Here is a 10,289-nt window from a genome sequence, read left to right as displayed (position 1 = left end):
CAGTGCAATGGAAACTTTGGTAGCCAAATTCTGATCTGATTAAATTAAGCCAACAATTTAAAGACCTATTGCTACAGGTATGTGCTTATTCTTTTTCTGGTATTCTTATATGGCATCTCAAAGTCAACCAAACATTCATCCTAAGAAATTGCACAAATTGAATATTTATGTGTTAGAGACTTCTATATAAACTGTAATATATTCATAGGTACAGTAGGCTCATTAAAAGCAGGGCATTCAAATTAAACTTTTTTTAAAAAGTTCAACAATATTGTAAGTTTCTAGACTGTTCAGATAAACAGACCTTTGTTTTCATGGTACACAGATAAGGATAGAATGAAAAGTGCTTTTATGTACATAAACATATCATTCTCTATGAAAACACTCGGCCTCTTTCTTCTGAGAAGAGCATGACCAGCAAAATGTTTGGAATGGACAAAGACAACTGCACAGACTCCTCCTGAGGCAGAAGTACATAGTAAGAACATTTTTTTCATTCCAAAAAAACATTGGCATTTCAGAGGCAGAAGATAAAATAGGGGTGGGATCTAGACTACATTTGTATCGAAGTACCGAGAGATTTCTTTTAGTGAAATTTTGCCTCACTTTAGACGGAAAACAATTCCCATGCCTGTTTGGTAATAACAGTGGGAAAGTCTGGAACGGAGTTACTGAAAAACAAGAGATACAAGGAACATCAGCCGTGTTCATTGGTACAACACAAGAAGATTTTGACCAAGTAGACCATGGTAGGCTTTATTTTGTTTATATAGACAATAGTTTAGTTCCGAGTCTGTTTTTGCGTGCGCTTTCATAGTACTCGTGGTGAATGTGGATTATTAAATCAATACCTTTTTAGTGTGAAGTTTCAGTTTGATTCTTATATTAACTGTTATTGAAGTGCTGTCCAATTTATAATTCAGTGTAGAGTTACATAAAGCAGTACTATCTTAATGCAGAAAGCTAAATTTTCATACTGTACCTCCTTTTTCGTGGCACACGCGCGCCCTCTGCTGGCACATTCAGTACCGCATTGTGAAAAGAACTGAACCAGGTTGCAGTGCAGTTCTGCTTTTCAAATCACATTAATCATTGTCTTCAACTTTAATACATCTCTGGATGATTAGGTATGTAAACTTTCTAAGACTGTGTATAATTAGGACAAAAGTACGAAAGTCCACCAATTAATGGAAATCAGTATCAAGAGACCTGTCCTTCCCAACACGGAAACTGACAAATAATCACACATTCCATTTCTTTTCACATTTGTGGTGTTGGTTCATCAAAGCATCAAACATAATAATAGCATTTTCAATGCAAAACAAAAAAAAAATACGCATTAAAAATTAATTTGGGAGAAACAGACAATTCTTAAAGTAGGCGCAGAGACATTTAAAATATTGACAGAACAACACACAGCTCGAGTACTAAAAAGCAGGTTTTAAGTGAACTAAATACTGTATACCTAATACGCTCGTGTTAAAATACTAGGAACTTGTGCCTTCTGGCAGCCTTGTGTACGGCCTTCAAACATGTTCCAGTTCCACGTTTCCCCAGTAGGGTGCGCTCTCTAACCATGTAAACAGCACAGCCGAAGGAGTGGCGGAAAGGACCAGAAAGAACATGCCACTGCGATTGAAGAACTAGAAGAGCAAAGTCAGGACATATCAGGAAGAAATCTGCAGTAAGAAGAAGGTCGTTTTGCGGTTAAACGGAAATTTTTTAGTTGTTCACGGACTTTCCTCAAGTCCGTGAAGTCCACTAACCCATTTATTAGATAGATATATTTATCAAGTCACTTATTTCATTAGAGAAAACGAGGCATCCATTATTACTACTATTTTGGCAGTTGTTGTTTTTTTTTTAAGATACACTGTTTTTCCCTGTTCCTTTCAACTATGCCTTCCTTTCAGTACCTAAAGCACCACAGGCACTTATCGGTGAGGATTTCATCCCACCTGCTGTTTGCTTTTCTCCACCCTGGTGTTTGAGGGCCTTGAGTGTCTAAGCCACTTGCCTTGCCAATGGAAGGCTAACAACTGTGTTCTCGTTTTGGACCACTTCCAGCAGGCTCCGCTCCTTTGTTGTGACGTTTTAATTACTGTCTGACTGCGCCCTCTCCGAGCTTTGTGATGCTGTCACTTTGCGCTGAATGCCGGCACCCAAAGCTGACAGCGAGGGCCAGCCATCTGGAATGACAAAAAGCACTGAGCTCCTTGAGGCGCATGGAGTAGCTCTGGAGGCTGCGCTTTAGGTGAAAGTGTTTCTTTTCTCCTGTGCTGAATCGCTGAGAGATTTCCCTGCTTCATTCACGTTTTGCAGTTCATTTCAAAAGCTGCTAATTTTACACTTGCCTTTCACCGGGGCGCTAGCACAAGACGGGCCCACAATAGCCAGGAGAAAGCCTGTGGCTGCTATTTCTTCCCTACAGTCCGGACGCCTTACAAGTAGGGCCCACTGGGCCTATATAGAGGCATGGAAACAGGGGAGCATAAGCTGAAGGTTGCAGAAGAGAAGCCACAGAAAGACACTGTGTCAGGGATTAGACATCCCCTCAAGCCTCAAAGAGACAGGCAATTCAACCCATGTGTACACAAAATAAAGCATATGTAGGGAAATCTGATGTTCCACAGTCAGAATGCTAGCTTTCTAAATCTAAGCTAAAACCTTATTTAGATTTTTTTAAATAAAAATAAATTGGTTAAAGATTAAGAAGAAAGGAACTGTCTGTACTGTACAACGTGACAGGTCTTCCCAGTCAGAAGAATGTTCCTATAACAGACATCAAATAGATCCAGAAAACACAGAAGGAGTGAGACACGTTGATGATTGATGTAGTCTATGAAGAATTTTATCTAACATTATCTTGTATTATTATTATATTATATTATAATTATTAAATTAATGTAAGAACTCTTTCAGCTCTGGTTAACTCTAAAGTAAACTATCAAAACAGTCTCACAAAAAAAGAAAGAATTAGCAGCCAGTAGTATGTCTTGACCTTCATTATTACAGGGATTATACTGTATTATAAATCCGGACATGTTATCACACTTGACTATACTGTAAGTAAGGTAATATTTAAACTAATCATTGCAGTTTATTAGGGGGTATATAAACATTTGAACTTGAATGTTTTTCAGTGGAGACTGTGCTCTTTGCAGTCTATTTCTGCAAAGTTTTCCTGAAAGCAGCTGACACACTCTTTACTTGAAGTAGAGGTTTAAACTGGCATAATAGGATTAGCTGGGAAGATGAAGATCCTACTCCAGTTTACAGGCAGGGATAATAATGAAAGCCTTGGGATATTTAATACCCTCCATTCTATTTGCTGAGCACAGACTTCACAGCACAGTCATTTACAGCAGCTTTATAAAAGCAATGGATGAAGACATTCCTTCTAAAAATGAGGTAAGTAATGTTATACAGTACAGTAATTCAACATTCACTTAGTTTATGTGAAGTTGTTAAATGCCTGTATTTAATATTATGGAATATCTGTATTGGATTTGTTTTATCATAAGGATATTTATATCTACATTAGCAGTTTTAAACTAGAATATATTTCAAAATGTGTCAAAGAATGATCAGATACAGTATACAGCCCCGGACTGAGCTGTGACCATGTTGTGTTTATTTTAAGATAGCTGAAGATGAGGGTTGTCTCGATAATTTCATTCAGGTGAGTCCCAATAACACATTTCTAAAGGTGACTTTGTCATTTTGTATGAGGAAACCCCATCTAGTGTTTCTTAGAAAACATACAGTTTTACTGAATCATGTGACATTTTACAATATGGATTCAACAAAAAAAAGCACTAAGGAACAGTCATACATAGAGCAGAAACCTGCAGTCAGATTGCAAAAAAGTACTGACCAGTAATAAACAGAAATTGATTCAGCTGGTTTTCAGCTGGTATCAAGATTTCAAAGTAGAAGGTGAAAGCATTACTACTTTTTATTTATTTTTTCATTGTTTTTTTCTTAACTGGGCATTTACAGTAGTACTGGTGAAGATTTCCTGTCATACAGCTGTACTGTATACGAAGTAATACATTTCCAAGGGTTGTAACTTAAAGTTCTGCAGTTTTCTATTTTGTTTTAGTTACATTTGAACATAGAATTGAATAACATTAGGATATTTATGTGAATGCAAAATTCTATGCTAAGTATGATCTCTGACATTTGAATTTAAAAACACTGGCTATGGCATCTTCAAATTCCAGTGTTTTTATAGAACACCAAATAGTTGTTTTTCTTTTCAGGCCGTCATTTCCAACCCAGTTCTCTCTAGCATCTTGGTTTCCTCTCTCATCCTGTTCGCTGCCTGGTACATAAGGGATTCCCTGAAGATCGATCACTTTGACCAGAAAAGCGTCTTGGTGACGGGCTGTGATTCAGGCTTTGGGAATCTGCTGGCCAGACAGCTCGACCACCGAGGCTTCGGTGTCATAGCCACGTGCCTGACAGAGAAGGGGGCTGAAGACCTCCGAGCCGCAGCCTCCCCCAGACTGAAGACGCTCCTGCTCAATGTTACTGACAGCACGAGCATTGAGAGAGCTCTGGAGTATGTGCGGGCTGAGGTTGGAGAGCGAGGTAGGTGGAGATAGTGTGCAAGTCAGAGTCAAGCACTGGGAAAGATAAAGAGGAGATTCCTGCAGTCCAGACAGTTATAAATATGCCCACTCCTAAGCTACCTGCCACCCTTGCAGCAACAGGTTAATAGAAGCAGGGGCATACAGTACCTGTAAGTTAATTTATCTGCAGTGTCCTTACTCTGAAGGATACAACAAATGAACAAATCATAAAACCAACTATTGCTAAGGACAGCAATCAAATCTCGTTATATGGAATTCTACTACAAGTACACTTTTTCTTGCCAAAGTGCCTTTTAGTTTTCTTAACTTGAGTTGTCATGCCTTAGTCTAATTTTGCTCAATATTCTTGTTCTCCCGTTAACAGCCACTTAAGATAAGGTGTAACATTATTGTCAGTCCAACAGGGTAGAAATAGGTGTTTGGCATGACGATACAAAACTACAAAAAAGAAGTAACACTCAACATGAACTAAAAACACATTAACAAACAATAGTCCTAGACGTTCATCAATACATTTGCACACATCTTGCTCTGCCCATATTACAGGACCATTACACATTTTCCAATAGCTCCATACAGGAAACAGTCACTTAGCTGTGTTTCATATACCAACTGCACAGGGAATACAGGATTTCTTGTATATATTTTTCTTGGCCACAGGCGTTCTAAAACACCTCCCTGAAGGTAGCAGAGACCAGGAGGGGTCATCAATGATAAACTGAGCTTTGCTTTGAACTGCTATACAATACAGTTCTTTAAACTGTTTCTGTGGTCGACTAGTTATTTTACTAGCAACACTTACTGTAGGTTTGTAAACTACCCTAGTAAGCAAAGTGGATTTACACACATAAATGCTTTGAATGTACTGTAAGTCTCTCTGCTTTTCATCTGACCACAATATTTTCCATTAATTTTCATGGCGAGTACTCATGGTCCTCAGGCCTTGTGTCAGGTTAAGCCTTCACGAGGAAAAAAAAACCCATTATCTGTTGCCTAAAACCTGTTTTTAAGAGTATATCATTCTATCCCTCACAGTTCTGGAACCTTAACATTATTAGTGTTCTATTTTCAGGTTTTACGGCTGTTTGGATTTGTAGTCTTTATTTTCCTGGAATACTGAAGTTGTGGTCTTTTTTTTCTATAGTATCCTTAACAGGAGTACTCCTCAATATACAGTACTGTACAAGGCCCATTTACAGCCTTCACTGCCTTTGTCACAACAGTCACAAACCAATGAAGACTGAAAAGACTGGAGAAAAAATTAAATCAACTGACCAGGAATAAACGAGAATGTAAAATATATTTAAAACGTTCTGTGCAGTAGTTGTGATTATATGTTTGATTTTACGTACAGTACAACTGTTTTGTGGCTGTGCCTATTCTATTATCTATTTTTTGTAGTGGTCTAAAAAGAATAGGTTTCTTTGGTATGTTCGGTGATTCTTCTACCTAGCAATGCCAACCTAGTTTAGAAAAGGTTATTACAACAGTGTGAAAACCTGAATCATAAAAATAAACTGTGCTCTGTGTACAAATCCGATTGGCTATACACAAGTGCCAGAATGACCCTGTCCTGAAGAATATTCATCAGGTACTATGCACCAGACAGGCACGTCTGTCCAGCAGTCCTAGTCATTTACAAGATTAATTCGTTAAAGTACGACGGTAATGGGCATTGCATCATTTCCCATTCAGGGATTTAATCTGGATTACATCAGGTTTCATTTACTGTAAAGTGCCTTTTGACATAAATTACAAGTTTCACTGGTGTTTGAAAGTTTTCCATTCAAGTTCCTTGAGGTATTTATTAGTATTGGATTACTTATTGTCGAGAAGCTGTTAAAGGTCTTTTCCTTGCTGGGTTTCTTTCATCCTGTTAAAGATATTTCATTTACTTCCAAGATATGTCAACTGCTCACACAATGTTTCATTTCCTTTACAGTTTGTTATATATAATAATACAATCAATTAAACAATAATACTGTCTGTTTTTAGCTTGTACTCTGGCTAGGGTTTGGACACTTATTAGTACAGAGAGTTTTTATGTAACGTTTCTCTTTGTTGTCTTTTGTGCGTCAGGCCTCTGGGGGTTGGTAAACAATGCAGGCATAGCCTCACCGATTGGTCCGACCGACTGGATGCAGGTGGAAGATTTTAAAAATGTCCTTGACATCAATCTGATGGGTCTGATCGAAGTGACGCTGAAGTTCCTGCCGCTCGTGAAGAAAGCCCGAGGCAGGGTGGTGAATGTGGGAAGCGTCATGGGCAGACTGGCTATGACTGGCGGCGGGTACTGTTTGTCGAAGTGGGGTGTGGAGTCCTTTTCAGACAGCCTGAGGTACAGCAGACGGCTTTTTAAAACAGAATCTTAAGACACATACTTCTATTATACTTCAATTTGTTTCCACTTAAAAAAAGACGATTATGCCGGAAAGCCAAACTGTAAATGTAATCAACTGGTCACATGAAGGAACAATTAATATTGAAGGTATAAAAGAAGTAACTGAAGCAACGATGCAGTAAATGATAGTTACACGTTGCAGCATCGTGCAATAAGTGCCCTACTGTGAAAAGTAAATTGTCACTGGGTCGAAGAATCAAATGCTTTGTTGTGAATCCTTGGAATACTTCTTGATTAGATAGGTTTGGCTTAACCCGCTTGGTTAATGGGTCACCTCCAGGCCATAGGATGAGGAGACTCAAACCCCAATCAGACTGAGTGAACCCAGGGGCAGCTGCAAGGTGGAGATGGGAAAGAGGAGGGATGCTTGAGATGGATGCAAAGAGAAACGTTTGAGTTCAGTATATGTACAGTAGCTAGTTTAGAAAAATGATGGTTATATAAACAGCTTTATGAGCTTGGCTTGCATTGTTATTCTTCCAGAACTTCATTTAATAACTTCCATTTAAAGTAGATTTTCCATCTGTTCATATTTTACCTGTAGAATTAATACTTTTAAGCCTTTAAGAAATGTGTGCTTTTTTTCCACTTCAATAGGAGAGACATGTATCATTTTGACATCAAGGTCAGTATCATAGAGCCTGGTTTTTTCAAGACGGGTGTGACAAGTCTAGAATTGATTGAAAGAGATCTTCTGCGGCTCTGGAATCATCTCCCCTCTGATGTCAAGGACTCTTACGGGGACAAATATTATGAAGAGTGTAAGTAAAAAGGATGTAACCATAACTTCAAGATTAAAGCAAATAACAAATTCATTTTCTACAGTCTGCTAGTAACCAAACTGCATTTCTCAGAAGGTCTTTTGTGTCTTCATTTTCTGTTTTGCCCAAACTGTCTCTTTGAAATCTTCATTTTCAGAATCAGTTTTATGGTTCTATACAATTTTTTCTTAGCATTACTTGTTACAAGACCAGCCGCTGTCACTGTAGATGTTTTGTAGAAAAGAGATTTTAGTGTTTCTGGCGGTTACTCGGCTTATTTCAGCACAGTGAGTTCTATTAGCGTAAGAGCTTTTGGAAGTGGAGAAAAATCCCACAACTGTGTTTCTCCTGTTGCCTTATCTAAATGTCTTCTATCTTTTAACATTTAAGAGGCATTCGTGACGTTCACTCAAGGCAAATCACTTAGGCCTCTTCATTTTATAAAAAATGCACTTTGAGCAACACTAATATTTTTTTCTTGATCTTCTGTCCTAGATGTGAAAGCCCAAAGTGTTTCAATGAAAGTGCTTCGCAGTTCTGACATCTCCAAAGTCACTAATTGCATGGAGCATGCCCTGACAGCTCGATACCCCAGAACACGATACGGAGTAGGCTGGGACGCCAAACTTCTCTGGCTTCCTCTCTCTTATGGGCCCTCCTTTGTTTCGGATTCCCTGATAAGTGCCCTTCTGCCGAGTCCAAAAGGCAAAATTGTACAGACAAATCAGGTGGATGTTTCCAAAACCTGACCAAAACAGAGATCTAGGTTTCAAATCCACATATCTTTATCTTTATACTGGGTGAAAAATATGTGTGTTTACTTTGTTGGGTTTAATATACAACCTTCTTGATCTCATTGGAATGTTCTAGTAAATAAACCAAAAGCTCAGTATACCAAGTTCACAAAGTGCCATATTTTACCAAGGTGTTACCCAGGCATTTTCCCAAGCCTGTGCAGAACATTATTGTTGTAAAAAACCATAGACAACAAAAACACAAGTGCAAGCTGTGATTTCATACAATCCATGCCAAAGGGTTTTTGAAAAGAGCACAACACAGGAAAGACACTGTATTTGGACTGTGGAAGGAAACCAACACAAACACAGGGAGATCATTCAAACTCCACACAGACAGCACTGTAGAACCAGAATTGAACCCAGGGCCCTAGTGCTACAAGGCAGTAATGCTAATCACTGTGCCACCCTTTAAAAGAATTGTCAAAATGAAGAACTCGAGAGTGAATTAAAATGATAAGAGTGTAGGATTCAGTGTAAGAATACAATAACTTCTGAACATATAATTGTTTGCTACATTTGACATGTTTTGTTAAAAAATGTGGATTAAAGAACAGATGTAAGAACCGATAATACACATGATTATATACAAAAGACAGAGAAGCTAGTATTTTGCTATGTTCTTTTTTTTTGTCTCCTGTTTTTCCTTTTGTTTCACTTCTTTTTTGAGTGATGATTTAGGAGGAACATGGAAAGGAGATTATATTTTTCCTTTTCATAAATTATGCTCAGATGAAACACTGCACAAATAATTTATATGTTCTGTAATATACAAGATGTTTTTTGTTGGTTTAAAAAATCAATAAAAATATTTGATACAAATTTTACTTTATGTAATTTGGATTTACGTTTATGTAAAATGTGAATTATTTTCATCAGGAATATTAATATTGTTTGTCTAACCTTCAAATCTCATTACAATACTATAAATGCCTTCAGCTGTATGAAGCTGCACATCGGGTTAAAATCCTACTAATTGTTCCCCAAAATGAATTGCCTCATGAATATTTATCCAGTGTTACTGTCTACAACCCTATGAAAACGCATGCAATTTTACAAAAATATATTTGTTCGTTTTAATGTTGTTTAGCATGAAGTTTGTTTACGTACTGCTAAATCATTTAAATGTATTCGGTATGGTCCATTGTATCCATCGCACAAGTATGCAGAAAATACTAGGTAATTTAATGTCGTACTTTTAATCATACTCATGAAAAATAATTTAGACAATTTGCATCATGATTATTCAATAAAACCACCAGTCTATAATATTCATTAAGTAACACCTTTTCTAATGATTCTGTTCTGTTGCCTTTGTAGTAAACGCACATTTACAAAACAATCACAAAATCAGGTATTGATAAAATAACACATTTATTAGATTTGTTTCAGCAGCAGCAATTTTTTTCCAGTTCCTGTTCTTTTCATCTACAAGTATATTTAGGCATATTAAATGTGTCTCACAACTTCATCAAAAAAGTATTCTACATACTGTATGGGTGCAAGGTGTTTTATTATATTCTTCTTGTAATTAGAATACAAAATGGTGATCCTTGAAAGTTTTGCACTTAACAAAAAGTCAGCAAAAGAATCCTACCTTATATTCATATTGGACCACACGACCTGTTTGTTGAAAACAGAACTGAAATGTTTGGAGCAGGAAAACTGTTTGACAAGGCAAAAACTGCAGAAATATGGAAAACTGCAAAGGAGTGGGCCTGTTTATGTATTGCTC

At 37.4% G+C, this 10,289-nt stretch overlaps 1 protein-coding gene across 3 annotated transcripts; it reads left to right on the top strand.

Moving 5' to 3' along the window:
• Positions 1 to 604: 604 nt before the first annotated feature.
• Positions 605 to 9,837, top strand: rdh1 (retinol dehydrogenase 1). 3 transcript variants are annotated; one of them, XM_088931301.1, is made up of 6 exons: positions 605 to 749; positions 3,644 to 3,682; positions 4,266 to 4,596; positions 6,678 to 6,936; positions 7,597 to 7,760; positions 8,256 to 9,837. In XM_088931301.1, exons 1-6 carry the CDS (start codon positions 747 to 749, stop codon positions 8,507 to 8,509), a joined length of 1,050 nt encoding a protein of 349 aa, XP_088787427.1. In that variant the 5' UTR covers positions 605 to 746; the 3' UTR covers positions 8,510 to 9,837. The 3 variants fall into 3 exon arrangements, with proteins under 3 accessions (XP_088787427.1, XP_088787426.1, XP_088787425.1); XM_088931300.1 differs by lacking the exon at positions 605 to 749 and adding an exon at positions 2,990 to 3,411; XM_088931299.1 differs by lacking the exons at positions 605 to 749; positions 3,644 to 3,682 and adding an exon at positions 3,220 to 3,411.
• Positions 9,838 to 10,289: the final 452 nt, after the last annotated feature.

This window comes from Atractosteus spatula, chromosome 13 (assembly GCF_055471065.1).
Source record: "Atractosteus spatula isolate fAtrSpa1 chromosome 13, fAtrSpa1.hap1, whole genome shotgun sequence".
Taxonomy (NCBI): domain Eukaryota; kingdom Metazoa; phylum Chordata; class Actinopteri; order Semionotiformes; family Lepisosteidae; genus Atractosteus; species Atractosteus spatula.
The sequence above is the reverse complement of the archived record's forward strand: the minus strand, read 5'-3'. Positions and strand labels throughout refer to the sequence as shown.

What these genes read in the sequence shown, in the direction of transcription:
- rdh1 (XM_088931300.1), top strand. Translation starts at nt 3,292, where the DNA reads ATGAAAGCCTTGGGATATTTAATACCCTCCATTCTATTTGCTGAGCAC. An exon ending in GTCTCGATAATTTCATTCAG is followed by an intron (nt 3,683 to 4,265) that starts GTGAGTCCCAAT and finishes TTTTCTTTTCAG; the next exon opens with GCCGTCATTTCCAACCCAGT. An exon ending in GGCTGAGGTTGGAGAGCGAG is followed by an intron (nt 4,597 to 6,677) that starts GTAGGTGGAGAT and finishes TTTGTGCGTCAG; the next exon opens with GCCTCTGGGGGTTGGTAAAC.